A 20,961-nucleotide genomic window follows, 5' to 3' on the forward strand; every position below is an offset into this window, starting at 1 on the left:
AGGAAAGGAAAGGAAAGGAAAGGAAAGGAAAGGAAAGGAAAGGAAAGAAAGGGGGGAGGGCTAGATAGGTTATAGAAAGAACACAGAGTCCTACATCTCTTTAGCACCCTCACACTCTGAGGCCCAGAGTTCCGGTTGCTATTTAACCTTTTCAGAGTCAGATATAACATCGTCCTTGTGATTAACTTAGCCTACAAAAAAGTAATTCTTACAAAATTATGTCAAGATGATAGCTTTGTGTCACATATCTCTTTAGGATTCTAGCAGTCCATATACAAAAGATGCTAGAGAGAGAAACTGGACTTTAAAACATCCCTAAAGCACCACACAACACTGGGCAGCTCGTGTCCTCTGCAGAGCTATCATGAGCAGTGTTAACGTTTTGATAACAGAAACAGTATCGGGGCACCCTCCCCACCCCCCAGTGTAGTTAACAGAGTAAGTAAGGATGGTGCTGGCAGCTCCTGTAGCGCCTCAAAGATACAGTGTTTTACAGGAGCAAGCCCCCATTCACAGGAAGGCTTCCTGGAAATGCTCAGGGCCAAAGCCATGAGAAGACAAGACACACTGTAGTTCCCGAGTCTCCTGGCTTTCTAAACATACCTTCTTATCCTTCTCAGACCCGTCTGTGAGGAGGATCCCCTTGGCTTGCATATGACGATACAGAATCTTCTGAAGAGCTGACATGTCACACTTGATCACATATTCAACCTGGGGACAGAGAGCAGGATACAGAAAAGTATAGGAGAGGAAGGGGCTGTCCGAAGACCGTGTAGGGGAAGGAGCTATGGGGGCCACTCCTGGAAGCACAGTTGGGGCATCTGTTTTCTCTTCCTGGATTCATGAGATGGGACAGGACTATAGAGCAGATCAGAGTCCTCCAGGTCAAAAGCATCACAATACCGGTGAGACCCTTAAAAGGCTGCATGGAGAAGATATAAGCTCATGATTTCCTATCATTTGTTGATCTCATATTTGAGAGAGAGTGTGGCTTACCAACTGTGCTATACAAAAATGTTCATTACGGTGTATTTATACTATTTCTCCTGCTTCTCAGTTCTGTATACTTTCATATGAACTGAACAGTATCAGGAAAACATGACTGGCCTTGCTCCTATGACTTTCTTTGTAAAACATTTTTAAATGGCTGCAAGTGGCCATTCCAGGACTCATCCTAGAGTAAGATTTATAACAAACCCAGGTTGACTGAGATTAACCTCTACTCTTGAGAAAGGATAGGACACACCACTGTGAAGACAAGAGATTAAAAAGAATTAACTCACAGCAGGATACAACTTCCACAACTTCATGTCTGTCTAAAGCAGGGCAGGGCCCCCATCCTGTGTGTCCATTTGAGAAAAGACAAAGAACAACTTATAATAGGTAATGGGAATTCACACACCTACAACTTATCATGCACTTTGGAGCCTTCAGCCTCCTGGGAGCGCAGAAAACAAGACTTATTTTATATTGCCATTTTTCCTTAGTTCCAAGAATACAAATGTGCAAAATTCAAAGGAAATGCCAGACTGCCACCTGGATATCTAAGAATGTGATTAAAGGAAATCAGCCAATTGCCCAGTGTGTGATCAACTGCTTAAAAAAAAAAAATGATGAGGCAGTTTTCAGCTCCTAGGGCCAGAGGGAGGAGGTCACGGATGAAGAGAAGTTGAATATTCATTTGGCTGCAACTTTTAAAAGGAGCTGGAGGCCTTGCTGTCTCTTCACACCAGGCAATTACAGGAAGGCTGGGTTTTTTCCATGAATATTACCTATATCAGATTGGTTAGTAGCCTCCCAGGTCCAGAGAGGAAGCACCAATCTTTAAATGTAACAAATCAGTACATGCTTAATGCAGGCTTTGGGCTTTGCCCATCTGACCATGCCTTCTCTTTATTCTCCATATGTTGTGTGGCTCTCCTGAGGTAGACCTGACACAGATTATACATAGTTGATATATACAGTATGATATTTTCCTCTACACGTTCACTGGCAAAGAATTACCACTATCCTAGTTATTCAAGAGCTCTCAACTCACAACTAAATTTGACTGTAGAAAGAAAAATTTTGTTTAAACTTTAGCAAGTTTAGTAAGGATGGCATCAAGGGCCGATATTGAGGCTCTGCCTCAAATGCTTGGTGTGCGTTTACTCACCTCATCCCTACAGACTCTGCATAACATGGTCACATTTAGTTTCTTTATTTCGCAGACAAAAAAATCTGAGCATCCAGAGGGTTAAGCTCCTAGCTCAAAAAATATTCACTCTTTCAGATTTACCCTAAGGATGACCAAGGAGACTTGGTTCGCAGACTCAGCCTGATGCCCACTTTTGTCTAGGGTCACCTCTCTGCTGGCTTGTTCACACTTCCCAAGTATAGAAGACATGACTGCTATTCTTTAAAGGTGTGTCAGGAGATGGAAGATCCAGAGTCAAAGACAGAACCCGGACTTTCTGCCCATCAACCGTTACTAAAGGCTTGAGGTGAAGTTCAGGAAGAAAGAGGTGGCCTGATGATACATGCAGACAGGATGCCAAGCATCTGAAAAGAGGTGAGACCCTCCAGAGCAGTGCTTCTCACCCTTCCTAGTGCTGTGACCCTTTAACACAGTTCCTCATGTGTGGTGACCCCCAAACATAAAGTCGTTTCACTGCTACTTCATAACTGTAAGTTTGCTTGCTACTGTTACGAATCATAAGGCCAATATTGAATACTGAAAGATGAATTTAGCTCACAGGTTCAAGCATTTCAAACAGAGCCTCGGCTTGGTTGGCAGAACATCAAGGTGGTAGAACCGAATGGAAGAGGAAGCTGTTCCCTTATGGTGTCCAGAACGCATGGAAAGGGGAAGGGACCGAATCAGGTATAACCTGATATGTGATCCCCAAAGGGGTCTCGACCCACAGGTTGGGAACCACTGCTCTCCAAGGTTACAAAGCTGCTCTGGAGCAAAGACAAACAAGGCCCCCTCCCTTACTTCAATAAGGGCAAGAGGAACTGGTGAGATACAATGACCAAATCTGGTGCTACAAGTTCCACAAGTACATTTTGCCATGGCTCCTGGAATATTCTCTAACAATGGCAGGTGATTTTGTTTGCCTCTGTACTTTTCTCCAAGCTTAGGCTGTCCTTAATATCAGGGATCCTTTCTGAAGTCTATTGTGCCCAAGATCTTCTCCCAGGACCAGTGAGAGGGTACAGTGGGGAAAGATGCTTGCCACCAAGCCTGATGACTTGAAGGCAATCCCCGAGAGCCACACAGTAGAAGGAGAGAACTTCCTGAATGTTATCCTTTCACCTCCACATGCACCATGATATATGTGGACACAGTTCCAACATAGCACATGCACATGACTACGTATGCACATGAACCAAGAAAAGAACTGTGATTTTTTAAATCCCCCCAAGAGCCCTAATAATAAAAAAAAAAACAATTTTCTCCCTCATGCCCCTCAAAGAAAATGGTCTTGGACCTTGTCTGATGACAAAGATCTTCTTTCTAATATATGTCTATAGGTTTTTCTTAAGCATTATTATATACACATGGTAATGTTAATATCTCTAGATATGAGTTGAGGCCCATAGGACAGTAGGACAATGTTAAAGATAGATGCCTTGAATTCTTATATAATGGTGCCAGTGTTGTGATGCCTACTATGGTTTTTATCAGTTCTAACCTGAGTACTTCATGTGTAGCTAATGAAGACCCCCATGAGGCACACAGAAGAAAGAGTATAGCTCTCCTCTCACTGTCCTCTGCTCACAATGTCCCACGGTCTCACTTCAGCTCTTTGGCAGATTCTCTTCAGTCCTCTAGGGCCCAAGGGATATTAGCCTAGTTAAAAATCAGATCAAGATTGGGGATACAGCTCAGTTAGAGCAGATGCCTCGCATGTGCGAGGCCCTGACTTCAATCCCCGACGCTTTAAACCAAGACATCAGATCATAGGAAATCTACTTTCACAGACACAAGGAAAGCTGGTTACAGCATGCAGAATCTAAATACACAGATGAGTGAGAATGACTGGACACTGAGATGCTCCAGTGGGAGGATCCAACCCAAGCCTCCCCCACGACCACCCAGGCACAGAGTGACCTTGTAACAGACACACATACTTCCTGGTATCAGGGTCACCTTGCATGTCGCAGATCTATAGAGCTTAATTTTTTTATTTTAAGAGAAGCATACATATACAAAGCTGCCCTAGCATCGCTCTGCACTCAAGGAGGTTTATAATTGAGCACCTTCTGCATACCCTGCTGCTATACCCACATATGAACACCGGAAACTCCTTCCTTAAAGCATCTAGAAGGCTGAACAACTCATTTTGTTGGTAGGGTGAGGTTGCCTCCCACCGCCACACCGGTACTCAGTGTGAACAGTTCTCATGTCAAAGGTCAAGTCTGTCCACCACTCACGGCACAATTCCATTCTGGGGTAGTATATTTTACCTGCTCTGAGTGTGAAGAAATACATAGAGGAACCAACAGAGAGCTACAGAGAAAGGGGACAACAGTAAAGAATCCTAATAGCCGTGCCATTTTCTACCTGGCTGGCACTGAGCTCACCCTTCCCAGATGCAATGGCACCCTAGTCAGGCAAGACTGTGAGACCTGCTCCAAACACAGAGGTGGGATACAAATTGAAACTGGTGGCTTCTTTAAAGAGATGTCCCGTGCTAAGAGATAGTCTTCACAGCCACTGAGACTGTGTTTATTCAAGTTCTAAAGACAAATGAGGCACTGACTTCATGTATCTGGTATCCATCCCTAGGAATTCTGTGTTAGCAAACAGCTTGATCAATCCCCACAAGTAGGGGAATACATCGGTTACATTCGGTAGAACCTGAACCTTCTTCAAAGTTCCTGCCTGTGCATTGCTCTTCATTCAAAATTTTCATTCCAAAAGGATAGGTCACTGAAACAATGAACCTGGGCCAGTGTGTGGCAGTCCCATGTGGTGAACAGAGATTTTTCAGCAAACAATTCCACTTACAAAGGTCCTGGAACCCATGATGAGAGAGAGGCATGATGGTATGATCAGCGCTACTAAGCGTCCTCAGCTGTATGTAATGAATACACACGTTTTCCATCTAAAAGCTCTTTCCTGTGTTCTACAGAAATTATGTATATAAAAAAAAGTCAGGATTGACATTAGGTGGTCCAAGCTCTTGTTAAGTGCAGACACTGCGAGGGTGCACATGCATGCATGTATGTATGCAGCAGGCACAGGCTATGCATGCATGGAGATGCCACTGTACATACAGTCAACCGCTGTATGGGTTCTTAAGACTACAAATTCACAACTTCAATGGGGGATGAATCAAAAAACTAAATTTTCATTTAGTTGAAGTTGCCTTATATAGCCTTTTCTATGAACTAGCACTCTTTCCTGAATATAAGAAATGGGCTTTGGGCAGCAGATAGGGGGCACACTGTATCCCCTGCTCATTAGGTATTCCATTAGCTTACTACGAGAGCTGGCCTTCTTCTGCAGCAGAGGTGCCTTTAGTATAGGCCAACGGTAAGCAAAGATGCTCAACAATATTCAATACCAAGCTAATGGGATTAAAGATGCAACTTCCTACCTATTAAAATAATGGAAACATGGAAACAAACAGCCATGACAATAAACACACGCCTGGCAACGCGGAGCGCTGGTGAGCATGGGGAAGAACGGGGATGCTCACATCTTGCTAGTAGGACTACACAGCATTTTAGAGAGGTGCAGAGAACGCGGAGAGCACATGATTGTATAAAACCCTTACAAGCCATTCATTAACCCAACAACCCAGGGATCGTACTCCTGGCTGTCCACTCAAGTGAAACAAAAACCGCGCCACACAAAAGCTTGGTTCCAGATGCCCACAGCAGCTCTACTCAGACTGTCAGGGGCTGGAGAGGTGGCTCAGCAGTTAGGACCATTTACAGCTTTCATAGGGAATACAGGTTAGTTCCCAGGTCCCACATTGGGCAGCTTACACATATAGAACTCCAGCTCCAGAAAATCTAGAACACTCTTCTCACAAATGGTATACACACACACACACACACACACACACACACACACACACACCCCTTAAACAACCCAGTGTCCTTCAATAAAACTGAACCCAATGTGGGTAAGCAGAACCACCTGGATGGCTTTCAAACACATTACACAGACTGAAAAGAACCCAGACGCAAACAGCAACTGCATTTCAGTCAACTGGCACTCCTTAGGGATGAAGAACAGCTCAGAGGCCACATGAGGCTTAGTAAGGGGTGTGAAGGCAGAGGACATGCGAGCATTACACTCCGGGTACAAGGGAGTACAGGCCTAGCAGTCCAGAAGAGAACAGGTCAGGTGAGGGAACAGTTGTGTGGTTTGATTCTGAACCCAGTGAAGTAGACTTTTAGGCCCACGGAACTGAAAACTAAGGGAACATGGTAATCTTACTAATGTAAGCTGAAATTAAGATTAAAATGCACTTTCCTGATTCTTCTTCACAAAAACATTTGAAAATACTACAGATGGATTTAGCAGGTTTTTTTTTTCTGTCAACAGCTATGAATCTTAATGGTTTCTTTTACCCAGGCCATGTCAGACATACACAGTCTGTACTTATAAACTTATAAGCAGGAGGTAGTAGGAAAAGACTCTTCACCCTCAAGAATGACAGTTAAATTTCCATCTTTGCCCAGGTTAAAATAAAAATATGAACAAGGTAATGAAAATAGAGAATCAATATAGATCAGCATAGATATTGATCAACACAAGTCAACAAAATCCACACATGCCCTAGCTGGTTTATAGGTAGGGAAGTAAGAAGGCCACAGAAAACACAGTAAAGACAAGAGAACGGTGAAAAGACAAGAGAAAGGTGAAAAAGAGCTTCAAGTGGACCGGAGAGTAGAGCTTCAGTCAATAACAGAAGCAGCAGAATAAATGCACGGGGAGAAAACAAAACAAAAAGCAAAACAAAACAAAGCACCACTGGGACAGCAGAAGCAGAAATTAAACCAGGTGTGTAGCCACGTGTCTAGCACTCAGAGTTCACAGCAGTCCTGTGAGGCAGATGTGACATATTTTCCAGGTCACTGGTGAGACCACTAAGGCTACCCTGGGCTAAATGACTTGCTGACATTCACAACAGAATGATGTGAGGATGTAGAGGTCCTGCGCCCACTGATGGGCAGAGTCAACAGTTTCCACCCTGCCAAGTTGCCTCCAGGTTGAGTGGTTACCTTTAAATATACAGATACCTAGAAAGGCATCCACGAACGATAAGTACCACACAGAAAGCATCAATCGCTATTACCAATAGAGGTCAAGGCCACAGGAGGCAGAAGTGAATAATAGCATCTCATCCCCAAGTTGCAGCCATTAAACACAGTAACATATGAACTTCCCATTTTACTAGGATAAGCACTGTAGAAGGTTTTTATTTTTAATTTTTGGTGACTACTCATGAATAAGGGATTGAGATATAAAATTCTCTCATAGCAAAGTGATCATGTCTGTCTAACCACCTGCCAGCTCCCCACTGTACAACAGACAGGACACACCAGTTCCAGTAGTTGTCACAAAAAAACCCTCCCAATCATAAAACAATACCCCAGCTCAGATCCAACTCATCATATGCAAATACAAATATATCATTAAAAAAAACAAAAACAAAAATAAAACAAAATAATATCTAATTCTAAGCAAGCCACCTTTTAGAGAATGGGAACTTCACATGTAGATGGTTCCAGGAGAAAATCCAGTATACAGTAGTCAAAATTCAAGTCCAATACTAACCTGGGCCCAAAGGAACTCTAGGGAACTAACAGCTATTCCCAAAGAGAAAAGTATTTGCCTAGAAGCTCCCAGGGAAGTCTACAGGAACTCAGTTACAGCAGACAAACCCACATCCTAGCCTGTAGTTTACAGCAACTCTCTTTCTATCACAAACACTAAACACTGAATGAACCTTCCAGAAACCTGGTAGATACTACTGTTCTCTTCAACAATGACAGGAGTAGCAAATGCCAATTCTTATTTGCCTTAGTGTAGGACTGCCAGTCTGTGTACTGAATGCTATAGAACATAAACTCAGTAACTTAAAATACACACACACACACACACACACACACACAAAGTTAAAATGCAATGAGACTCCATGAGTTTGATTAATTAAACCTGCCCCAGAGTTACAGAAACTAGACTGAAAATGTGATGCCCCCCCTACACCCCAGCTCTATCAAACACAGACGGTTTGAGGATCTTGTCAAGACACTTGCCATGATTTCACTTGCAAATGAGCTCCAGGCCTGCTACTTCAGACAGGCAACCTCACAGACAGGTACCGAAAACCCTTACACAGGAGGGAAAGCCCCACAACTCTCTCTGTGACTCACCTTTTCCGGAAGCTGAGACTCAACCTCTTTCTTCAGCCTCCTCAGTAAAAAGGGTCTCAACACCTTGTGTAGACGCCTGATGATCAGAATCGTTTCTTCTTCATTCAGGTCCACCTGCAAAACGAACTGACGTGAATTCCTGAAGAGCTTCACAGAGTCAAACTTGGCTACACTCATTATGAGGTTCACTGCACACAGAAATCACACATGCTCTCAAGCCAGCTTGAGGCCAGCCATCTAACACCTCCAGAGTCTCTTGCCACCTGCCTGCTCCATGGGAAGAAAATGACCTCCAAATAGGTGCCTTAGGGCCTAGATCCGTGGGAAACGGTCCTGGAAGCAAGTATCATGTTAAGAGTAGGAACAGCCCCAGACTTCACAGAATATAGATGGCAATAAAGACTGACTTAAGACAGACGGACACACAATGGGAAAAGGGGCAACGGTTCGTGTGCTCCTATGTCAGTTCAAGCCCTTGACTTTTCTTGTGTCGAGTACAGAAACAGACAGAAGGATGCGTGCTTGAATACGGAAACAGACAGAACAAGAGTGGGTCCTCTTTATGCTCCTCCACGACAGCCCTGTCTGTGGTGGTCAGAATGAAAATGGCCCCCACAGGCTCACAGCGAATGGCAAAATTAGGCATGGCCTTGTTGGAGTAGATGTGACCTTGCTGGAGGAAGTGTGTCACAGGGGGGGTGGGCTGTGAGGTTCCAGGTGCTCAAGCTGGGCCCAACATCACTTTCCTTTCCTGATACAGGCAGATCTGGATGTAGAACTCTCAGCTCGTCTCCGGCATCCGTCTGTGTGCATGTTGCCAGGCCTCCCACCATGATGAGAAAGGACTAAACCTCTGACACTGTAAGCCAGCCCAGTGGAATGGTTCTCTTCGTAAGAGCTACTGTGGTCATGGTATCTCATTGCAGCCATAAAACCCTAAGACAGCTCCTTCCCTTTTCTTTACCCGAATCCTGCTCAGCTTTCCTCAGAGTTTAGGAAAACACCCTATTTTTATTTTGTTCACCTTCCTTTGTTAGCCTCTAGGGGGCAGAGTGAATTGCTTTCTCCAAATGGGCGTGCCGGTTAATGAACAGAAAATGTACCTATCAGGAACCTCAAGATTAAAGGGCTAAGAGTTCAAATGTAAGGTCTCTAAAGTATTTTAGTGGCTTTTTCCAGGTAATCACAATGGTATGTGCCTGTTTGAGATGTCTTTTCCCCCTTGCAATAGTCCAAGCAAGCTTGCCTTTCAAGAGCTCAAACAAAAGATAAAGGGATGATGATGGTGATGATGGTGATGATGGTGGTGATGATGGTGATGATGATGATACAGCATGTGAAAGTAGCTACTCTGGGATTTAAGGAGTATTTATGTACAGATAAAATGGAGCCTTACACTAAAATATAAAAAAAAAAGTATGGAAAATATGGAAAATTAATGTTTCCATTCAAACTCTACATGGAAGTATGTAAAAGAAAACTTCTGAGTTTAAAACAAGGTTTAAACTTGGGTTCCTGTCGGAATTGGTTGAATTGGTCTGGTTAAAGTGATTCAGCCAGCCTCTCTAGTCTCACCCTCCGTGTGCCAGGCTGTAGATGAACACTTTGCCAGTCAGGAAAAAGCTGGCAAAAGGCAGAGACTGGGATGGGTGAATCCAGATTCAGAAGGTAAAACATAATCCCAAAGGAGACTCCATCCCACCCACTGAGCAGCCAACATTGTAAACCACCCTCTGGGGTTTCTGTGGCCTGGAGCTTTCATTTCCTCATCACACAGTGGCAAATTCTCCCCCCTCACCTCCCCCGCCCCCACCCCACGTTTGGCCAGTACCCTTTCGCCGGTCATGGCAAACGGAGCATTAAACCACTGCTCAAATGTGCTGCAACTCTTGAAGATTGTAGGGAGGAGGAAGTTGAGGAGGGCCCAGAGTTCAGGGAGCTTGTTCTGGAGAGGGGTCCCAGTCAGAAGGATCCTTCTGGGAGCCACATAGTGTGTGTTCAGGACCTGGGTCAGCTTGCAGTGATGATTCTTCATTCGGTGGCCTTCGTCCACGATCATGTATTTCCACCGAATCTGCAGGACAAAAGAAAGGCATGGTGCGGCTGATAAACAGACACACAGTTGCTTCCAAATGGCTGCCGGCACGTGTGGAGAAAAACAAAGAAACCAATTTGGCACAAGATGCAGAATGATACTCTTCAAGAGAAAGGAATCCCAGCTAATGGAGTGTTGCCCATGCCTGGCAGGCTGTTAAAGCAACAATGTTTCTCCCAGGACAAGTGATTCTAATCCACCTTCTAGAAACAGTATCTGTGGTTTCCAATGGTGTCATATGATGTGAAAGGATCATTTGACCCCAAAGGGGTCTCAACCCACAGGCCTACGCAAAAAGATCATTGGCTATTTTTTTTTTTAAAGTCTGCTGTTCCAATGTCTAGGGCTCTAGGGCAAAAGTCAGAGGAAGCAGACAAGCAAGTGTGGCCTAATTCTCACCTTCTCATTAGAAGTACCAGTGAAGCCAGGGAAAAGAAGGAAAATCATCAGCCAAGCTGGGCTATCCAAATAAAAGAAACTACCAGCATCTCCTGTGCCCCTTTTTCTACCAGCACCAACTGTGTAAGAATGACCAAAGTCCTGCAGTCAACTTGCCAACAGCAGTAGAAAGAAGCCCACGGATTTAAAAAAAAAAAAAAAAGCATGTAAATAGATGTTCTAAATCTACTTTCTTCCTCAGTTGAGCTTGGGAAGCAGCAAGGAACCAGAGACCTTTGATTCTGCCACCGAGTAAGTACTAATTAGGTCCTTCTGCTTGGAAGAATTACTACCCCTTTCTGGAGCGCTGTTTCAACGGCGTCTCGTTACCGGGTGTCTCCGATGACTTTTGAAATACACATGCATATGCACAAGACACAGATGACTTTTTTTTTTTTTTTTTTTTTAGGAATCTCAAAGGTACACACACATTCCCACAGTAATATTGGAGACACGTCATTTCTGACACTGCCAAATTCATCTCGGGGTATGAGGAAGTGGAAGACGGCGTTGCTGTCACTGTCGTCTCAGTTATTAAACCTCCCCTGGGCATGCGTTTCCTTTATGTTATTTCCTATGATACCACGAAGGGAACACACAGCTCCCAGAGCAAAGGTTTAATGCAGAGATGGAACAAACCCCAGCAACAGGGATTCTGTTCAATTCTGACCATAACTTACTTTTAGATTAGACTGATTTCCAAACACCATGGGGTAAAAGAAATTACCACAGGGGGTGAAAAATTAAGTTTTCATGATTTTTTTCCAGGGAAGATGGTACTTCCATCTTCCTGCATGAATATATTAGGAGACAACGTGATGTAAATGGGAAGAAAGTCTTCTCATTTGTGGCTAAAGGACAACTTTGGACACTCAGATGAGGAGCCAGGTAGGCTCATAGAGACAACTCTTTCTCGGCTCCAAATAAAAAGCCACAGGAGCAGCCCCGAGTAATTTTATTATTATTATTATTATTATTATTTTATTATTATTATTTTACCAGGAAAACCAGAAAACACAGAAAGCACACAAGCTTCAGCTTGGAGGAGAGCTCTGGTGGGGGACACCATCTGGAGGGGTGCCTCCTTGCCTTCAGAGAGAGAGGGAGGGGGAGAGGGAGAGAGAGGCACAAGAGGAATGAACGAAGCCCTGCTGACAGTAACCCAGGGCAACAAAAACAATTATTTCTTTCCAAGCACATTCAGAGCTACTGGAGAGAAAAGTGGAACCCAGGTGAATTTTCTTAATAGAAGTGAAAGTGGGGCTGGAGAGATGGCTACTTTTCCAGGGAATCTGGGTTCTACTCCAAGCACGCATATACAGGCTTATAACCCTCTGTAACTCCAGTCCCAGAGGATGTGATGCCCGCTTTGGCCTCCACAGGCACTGCATACTTGTATGTCTCCAGGCAAAACACTCATAAAACAAACAAACAAACAAAATTAAACAACCCAAAGAGATGGAAACTCACTACAAATGAACAGGATTTCAGACCCAAGACCAATCAACCAATCAATTTTTTCTTCCTCTTCCCCCTTCCACACCCTACCTCCAGTCTCCCTCTCTCTCTCACACACAAACACACACAAAATACCAAACAAAAATATTAAATCCTGTGACCAAGGTTTCAGGAGTGGGGAAAAAAAATAGCTGAAGAGGAAAAAAAAAAAAAAACCAAACCAGCCATCCAATGACCAAATTATACTATTGAGTATAATTTGCTGGATACTTTACACTCTCGTGAGATGATCCACAATTACAGATTTAAAAAAATTTTTTTTAAAAAAAACCATACCTTTGCAAGAATGTGCTTGTCTTTTATAATGTACTCGTAAGTAGTCAGGAGGACATTGAATTTGCCACTCCGGAGCTGGGGAACAAGGGAACGTCGCATGGCAGGGGTACCCTGAATGGAAAGAAAAATACATCGATTACCCACTAGAAGCACATAGGTGCTATTCCTCACTGTTCAGAGCCTAATGGAACCTAGACAGGTGACGTGCACGTAAATGCATTATCATATACTGGTCTATTATCTCTGAAGAAAGTGGAAGCTAAACCACATGTATCTTGACCCTTTCCAGATTCCTTACAGGAAGGTTTCCCACTTACAACTGAGGAAGGAAAAGAGGGGAGGAAATTGCAGGGAGCTTGCAGTAGTGGGGAACCCGCTGCTTGGCTGAAAGGCTCTCTTTCTGTGGGAGCGTGCAGCAGGCAGCCTCAGTGCCCCGGTAATTGCCTGCAAAGGCAGGAGGAGCATTCGGCACAGTAGCAACCCACAGCAAGCCAGTCAGCAGCACACAGAAAGTGTGATATTTGTCATTTGTATTACTCTCATCAGAAACCTCGCAATATGATAATTAACAATTTTCTTCTGCATTTCACTATCTGAAAGTAATTATGGTTTATTACAGTAATCTTCTTGGGATGATTAACTCTCACTGTTTAGTACATGATGTACATGACAAAACTTTACAACCAGATACAGTGCACAGATGTGCATATGGAATGAAGAAAATACAGCTTTTTTTTTTTTTTTTGCTTTTCCAGGTTTATATATAAATACAATGCTCCAAACCTTGTAAGAAATTTTCACCACAGAAGGAGCCCATTTGTCAAATTCATATGTCCAGTTAGACAGAGTCCTACAAAACAACAACAACAAAAAAAAAACCACAGTAAAAACCCACACACATACACACATATATACAAAAGTCAGTTACTAGAAACCTGTTACTTATTTCTAGTCCTTGCCTTAATAGGGGCTAGAGAACGTGAAATATCCCAGACACATATTTATTTTAAAGATATGGAGGTGAGAAGTAAGTTAGAAATAGGTTGCCACAAAGCGTGGAAATTTTACACTTCATTTAAAAAAAAATCTCATAAGAAACAATTCCAAAGTATATAAATACATGGAGGAAAATAGCAGACTCCTCCCACAGTTCCGAAACCCAACCATGGCTGGACGGTTGGGATCTTTACATCTCTGTAAAGCTACTCAACTCGGGGACGAGAAACTACAAAATCACCTGAAAACAGTAAATAGACCTGTCAAAGGAAGCGGGGAAGAAATACTGTATCTTTTTCTCTTAATCCTCCAAAGTGAGACCATAATATCCAAGTCAGCCCCTGCAAATATAGTTCGAACACAAAGGGCATGCAAACATTATAAAGGAGGAAAACTAAGCCTTGGTCAGAAGAGAAAGAACTGAAGGAAATACAAAACAAAAGCTTTGTTCTTCCTGCAGGTGTCTTGGGACTGCAAGCCACAACAAGATCTCAGTAACTAATGGGTGGCAGTGACAGGCATACCCTGGACTAGGGGAAGCACTGGACTAGGGGAAGGTGGGTGTGAGCAGCTACAGACCAGGGGGAGCCTTCCAGTGGGTGAGGAACTGGGGCTGCGCTGGAAACAGCAAAGACTGGTCCTTGCAGAGCAGCAGGCCACAGAAAGAAGCCCAAAGTGTACATACAAAGTTTACCACTTAGATGTGGAATCCGTAGCCACGGTTTTAATTTCTATTCTGCTTTAAAAGATACAATAAGGAAGATGTACAAAGCTAGAATCTTTTGGAGGGGTGTGTGTGTGTGTGTGTGTGTGTGTGTGTATACAAGGAAAATATTTCTAGAAAATTTCAAAAACGCCCTCACCTTTTCCTTTAGTAAGCTACTTAAAGAGGAATGAGGAATTGAACTCAAGCTAAAGCAGTGGTTCTCAGCCTGTGAGTTGCGACTCCTTTGGGAGACCCATATCAGACATCCTATCAGACACCTACATCATGATACAAGAGCAAAATTACCGTTTATGGCACAGCAACAAAATAACTTTATGGTTGGAGGGCACCACACATGAGGAACTGTACTAAAGGGTCACAGCATTAGGAAGGTTGAGAACCACTGCTCTATAGGGTGGGGGCCATCCCGACTACAACATTAACGGGCTCATGGCGGAAAAGAATCGCTACCAACTTGACTAGCTAGTCAAAAGACTACAGTGGGGTACATGGGTGTGGAAAATGAAAACCAACATTCAATCGGATTCTGTGCTCCTTGTATCCCAACCCCACACCACTATTCTGTCTGAAGAGAGAACAAGGCGAGCCGCCGACAGGGCAATCTCCAGCACATGGAATGGTGGCTGTGGAACAAATGGCTGTACTTACGAGAGGGGGACGATGATGAGGTAGGGGCCATTGAGCCTTTTGTGCTCCATCAGATACGTGATGAGTGCAATGGTCTGGATGGTCTTGCCTAGCCCCATTTCATCAGCTAAGATTCCGTTCAGATTGTTATTATACAGGGAAACCATCCATTCCAGGCCCTGGAGCTGAAATGAAGAGTAATTGTTTCAATTATCCAAGATCTGCACAGGTAATTAATACGAATACAACTCAAGCGAGCCTGTGACTTCCTTAACTTCTCGGTGCTCTATGCTGAGTTTCCCACAGTAGCAGAGGGTGGGGGAAGTGCTGACCCAAAAGGAATGTAAAAGGTGAGCCTGTAATCTCCCTGCAGCTTGGCAGGTGCTAAGTGCTAATCACATTTAGAAAGGATGGGCTAAAGCGGGCTGGTGGGATTTGAAGCAGCTTTGCGGGTTCATCATCAGGATTTAGCATTTCACAGTAGATGACATCCTAGAATTATTGTCAATGAAGAAAACCCAAACCAGAATCTATTCCAACCACTCCAAGAACAAAAAGCCAATTCGAGGATTTAAAACAACCCAGAAGACTGTGCTAGCCTATAGATCATCAGAAACTGGATTGGGACCAGTCGGCCCCAGGGTGGCATCCCTGCAGTGAGGAAACCTGTGACCAGGGAGCCAGGGCTATTCTGCTGGGCTCCAGAAGGACATTTATTTCTTTTCCTGGCAAAGAAAGTCCCCAGGCAGGCAGCACGCAGAAACTCTTGTACTGAGGGCACTTTCGGAAGGCTGCTCCTGGAAGCTGGCTGCTTGGAAAGTGTACAACATATTTTCAGAGCACGGGAAGTACACTCCAGTCCCAGCTCTTGATTCCCATCAGGCACAAAAGAAAGGTGAGGTGAAACAAAACGACAGGCTGATTGCCCTACCATGATGCAATGCGGGGTCTAATGACAGCATCCATTATATGTAACATATATACATGTATATACATTAAGATACACATAGTGTTACAGTCAAGTGAACTCGATGATTCAGTTACACTTAGAACATGTTGTGATCTTGTACTTGACATATTCATTAAACAGCTCTTCTTAGAAAAGGATCACACGAGGAACTACTGCAGATGGACACCGAGGTAGACAATGCGCCCCCTTCAAAAGCCAGGGGAAGAGGAAGTGGTGAACACATATTCATGTACCCCGAAGTAGCCCAGTGCGGTGAATGTGGGTAACTGTATACTGGCTACAGCTTCCCTTAGGGAAACACTGTGACCACCTGAAGGCTCTTACAAGCCAAACTGGGGGCCAGAGGGAACAACTTGTGCAACAGCCCCACATCTTAAGGGTTTTTGCAGAACAGCAACACAAAGAGATAAGGAGAAGAACGGAAAAGCCCTGAGAGAGAAAGGGTAAACGGAGTGGAAGGGAACAGAAGGGCTAAGTAACGGAAGAGAATCAACCAAAACAAAGTATAAGGCTGGATGATGATGACCAAGGCCCAACCCAGCACTTGAGAGTTGGAGGCAGGAGAATCAGGAGTTCGCAGGCTTATCCTTGAACATGCAGTGAGTTCTGTCCCACCTGGGCTATATGAGAACCTGTCTTAAAAACAAAACAAAAAGCAGCAAGTATGCAAAAACGCCATACTGCACCCAGGACTCTGCAGGCTCAATGTAAAAACCAAGTTTAAAAAAGTGAGAGGAAAGGGGGACACAGACAGACAGACAGACAGACAGGCAGGCAGGCAGGCAGGCAGGCAGGCCGATCCCAGATAAAAGTAGAACCAGAGGAAGGGGAAGAGCCTAAAAATTCACAACATATGTGGAAGGAAAGTTGGGCTTTTCTGCACTGTGAAACTGGGGAAAGAGACCTGAATCAAAGCAGGAGTCTCCAGGAGGTAGCTGGAAGGCTGTCACCAGTGTCACCAAGATGAAACTTGTCAAGAAGCCACCGAAAGTTGACTTGTGGCAACCTATGAACTCTTGTGAGAATCAGAACCCACAAAGCAGACAGGGAGTCTCAGACTGCAGAAAGGCTGACTTTTGTGTTGAAAGCCCAGGACAGGGTGCACTTCCTACAGAGAGGTGGATGCAGCCCACCGAGGAGTGGGGCAGCCACAAGAGTTCTCATGTGGAAGTAGGAAGAGCTGGATTTGAAAATGGAGTCACGAAGAGAGCTTACAAAGGTGCAGGCAGAACGACAAGAGGAAACCAGTGTGGCATTTAAAGTTCTTCACAACGGCTATCAGTGGGGGCTTGCTGCCAAGGCTGAGTTCAATCCCTGGGATACACATGGCATGAGGAGGCAACCAACTGCTACTGCAGCTTGCCCTCTGACTTCCTGAGCATGTCACACACACATACACCATGTGTAAAGTAGTAAAAGTTTGTTGTTGTTGTTGTTTTTAATTTATAAATAAATCAGAAAAAGATGGGTGGTTATGGCACACACCTTTAATCCCAGTACTAGGGAGGCAGAGGTAGACAGATCTCTCTGATTTCAAGGCCAGCCTGATCTACAGAGTGAGTTCCAGGACATCCAAGGCTACACAGAGAAACCCTGTCTTTTCAAAAACAAACAAACAAACAAACAACAAAATAATAATAATAACAACTCAAAAATGGATCTCCCATGTCAGATATAGCAGAGAACACATTGAATTGACAAGGTATCAAGGAGGCCAAAAGAGATTAAAAGTAATACTCTGACCTCATGAAGGGGACACTGATTCTAGGAGCTCCAGGGAAACCCTAAGGCTTTCCCAAGACAAGCCACAGGTTTGTCTAAACGGTTTTAGTAATGCTTCCCAGGCATTGTTAGTCATTCTTCCTATGTCGCTATCAGCACAGACAGGTTCCAAACAACAGTGGGTGGCAGTGGCTGACCCCATGAGTTCTGTGATGATTGGTCATAAGCATGCACCTCCATAAATGCAGTCCAGATAGCACTGTTTCATAGGCTATTAGTAAGCAATCATGTAAACGTGGCCCAGGCATTGGTAGAGAGAGACGTGTGAGAACTGTGGAATCCAGCTGTGTTGAAAAGTTACTTTTCTGCAGGAAGCTGATGTGTATGACAGAGTCCTCAGTAAGTAAGTAGGCACTGTGGATGGACAGAGAGGAGTCCCGGCCAAAGTGATCACGCAGGTGGCCTGGGATGGTCCACGGTCAACCTATCACGAGCAGCAAGGGCTTCCATTCGCTCTTACCAGCCTGTGTATTTGCAGTATTCAACTGTAATGGGTTAGTTCTAATAAACAGAATCATCTCCGTTTATGGGATCACAAAGCCTTATTCTTTGATTTTAGTTTTTAATTTAGTTTTTCATTTTTAATTATTATTCTAATTTCATTTTTTAATTTAGTTTCGGGAGTAATTCACGCAACAAACGCTCCAAGGAGCACACTCCAGGTAACGTGGCACAGAGTTGGAACAAGAAGACAGGAGAGGCCCTCAAATCAAACACATCCAAGGAAGCAACTGTTACATTTACAGCCTACTTTCTAGCCAAAGCACAGGAGCCAACATCTCTATCATATCTTTTAAAAAAAAAAAAAAGGTATAAGTGCAAGAGATGGCACCTGAACCCACAGCATGCATCTGCTGCCACAGCTACAGCTGAGGTAATGCCTTACTGGCTTTGGATCCCCAGTCTAATGCAATGGAGCTTGTTTTGTGCAGAGAACCGCAGTAAAGCTGGTCCAAACGTTAACCCAGAATTTCTTACCAAATCCATTCCAGGATACAACAGTAAACCCAGTGTAATGAGCACAGCTCTCTGAAGGAAATCCACCCCCACCCTGCACTCTGACGGGAGTCTAGATAATATAAGGCATTTAACCTGGAATATATCTTCCATCTTCGAACTCTCCTAAGTTGACTAAGGCTCCTAAAATGGGGCATACACACACGCTTCGGGGATGATACACAAGGGTTGCTATGGGGATACAGAAACACCAGTTACCTGGTAATGCTTTAGGGTGCCGTTAATGAGGAGGGCAGACTGCTTCTCCACCCTCTCAGAGATAGCATGAGCCACCGTGTAGTAGGACTGGGAGCCTCTGGCACTGTACTGCATGCTGTATTCATCGTCCACGTCCTGTTTCGCAGTCCTGAAGAAGACAAAGCGGAAAGTCCACAGAGATACTTGAGTCTGTGTGCTACTGCATCCAAAATGACCCGAGTCTCAAACTGCTGCTGTAGGAATTGCCTGCCCTGCAGTTAAAATTATTCTCTGTAAACTTCACAAAAACTGAGCGGGGGTAAGCATTATTTCATCAGTGCCACACTGTACATGGGAGGAAGTTGAGCCTCAGACAGCTTACTCTAAAGGTCATAAAAGGTCAAAACCCAACAGGGTTCTGACCCACACAGCTGTAGATCAGCATTTTGCTAAGGAAGCTGCCTTGGGTTCTTTGAATCCAAGACAAATCCCATCCATAGGACACTATTAAAGCTTAGGGGACAAGTAAGAGAGGATCAAGAGGACATTAGAGGGGAAGGGGGTGATAAAGAGGTTCTTCCTTCCACCATGCCTCATGGGGCCTTTTACCCAAGGCATATGGAAGGGCCACTGAACAGTCTTAAAGTCTTCACTGAGAAACCAGGGCTGGCCTGGAAAACAAAGGCTCCAAAGTAGGACATACAACCTGGGAAGGGAAGCACACTACAATCTCTCTCTTCTTTTTGGGAAGCCTCATTTTGTGAGCGTTCTCTTCTGTCTGCTATTTCAGAACAACACCCAACAATTGCCCAAGCAATGTGGTGTTCGAACCACGGGAGGAGAATCAGCTGAAATGGGACAAAAATGGCCCCTGGCACCCAGACAGGGCTAGCTGAAGCTAAAAGTTTAGACCTGGGCAGAGTAGGCAGTCGACAACACTGTGAGAGCCAGGGTGACACACCAATGGGATTTCACACTTGGGCTTCCACGTATGCTGATGGCTTTGAGGGAGGCAGGTGTACACACACACATACACACACACACACATGTACACAGGGAAGGCAGGCATGTGACACACACACAAACATGTATGTGCATACACATACACAGGCATACATGCACATACATATACACATGTACAAACGTGTACATGCTAATATACACACACATGCTCACATAGACATGTGCATGCTCGTGCATGCACACATACACACACAGGGAAGACAGGCATGTGCCACACACACACAGGTAAGGAAGGCAGGCGGGTCACACACACACACACACACACACACACACACACACACACTGTGTGCAAGTTTGATCAATCTAATCTAGAATAGAGGCACAAATGGCAGGTGTGAAGTCTAGACATGAACCGGGGGGGGGGGCGGGAGTGTGTGCATGAGGGGGGGAGGGACAGAGGGACGGAGGGACGGAGGGAAATGAGCACTATAAAGCCCTTGGCCATAGATGTCCAGAACTCTGAAGTTACCTGTAAGGAGCTGAGGGAACACTGTCGATTAGGGTGAATATGAAATCTGTTCCTGTCTTTTAAACAGCATTTGCAAACAGAAAATTCCCACCACATGAACCTCGGACACTGCACTTGCCATGAAAATTCAAAGGCCCACATACTCAATGATCTGCTTGGCGTCCTTTTCGGAAACTTCTTCACTGTTTGGATCCAGCAGGATCTTCTCCTCTGTTTCCTGCCTACTGGACTCTTCTTCTTCATCCTGGAGGAAGAACAGAACTATAGCCAGGCATGTATTTTAATGAGCAAGTTCTATGATTAGCACTTTTTATAAAGAGATTAAATAGTATTTTGCTTCACAAATGAAGCAAGCAAATCCAATTAAGGGAGGAAGCACATTTAACATCTGCTTAAACCAAGTGATTCACCATTTTACCATTGGTGTGTGTGTGTGTGTGTGTGTGTGTGTGTGTGTGTGTGTG

At 44.3% G+C, this 20,961-nt stretch overlaps 1 protein-coding gene across 5 annotated transcripts in view; it reads right to left on the bottom strand.

Annotated features, from left to right (window-relative positions):
- Smarca2 (SWI/SNF related, matrix associated, actin dependent regulator of chromatin, subfamily a, member 2) overlaps positions 1-20,961 on the bottom strand; it is a 166,726-nt gene that overhangs the window by 81,835 nt on the left and 63,930 nt on the right. For all 5 annotated transcript variants that reach the window (XM_028764074.1, XM_028764072.1, XM_028764073.1 and 2 more), the window contains exons 13-20: positions 20,641-20,741; positions 19,027-19,174; positions 15,081-15,244; positions 13,493-13,559; positions 12,710-12,820; positions 10,214-10,456; positions 8,383-8,496; positions 604-711 (exon numbers count right to left, since the gene is read on the bottom strand). In XM_028764074.1, coding sequence (XP_028619907.1) covers positions 604-711; positions 8,383-8,496; positions 10,214-10,456; positions 12,710-12,820; positions 13,493-13,559; positions 15,081-15,244; positions 19,027-19,174; positions 20,641-20,741 — 1,056 coding nt within the window. The remainder of the gene's footprint in view (positions 1-603; positions 712-8,382; positions 8,497-10,213; positions 10,457-12,709; positions 12,821-13,492; positions 13,560-15,080; positions 15,245-19,026; positions 19,175-20,640; positions 20,742-20,961) is intronic.

The sequence above is a fragment of the Grammomys surdaster genome, unplaced genomic scaffold (genome assembly GCF_004785775.1).
Source record: "Grammomys surdaster isolate TR1022 unplaced genomic scaffold, NIH_TR_1.0 141, whole genome shotgun sequence".
NCBI classification, from domain to species: Eukaryota; Metazoa; Chordata; class Mammalia; order Rodentia; family Muridae; genus Grammomys; species Grammomys surdaster.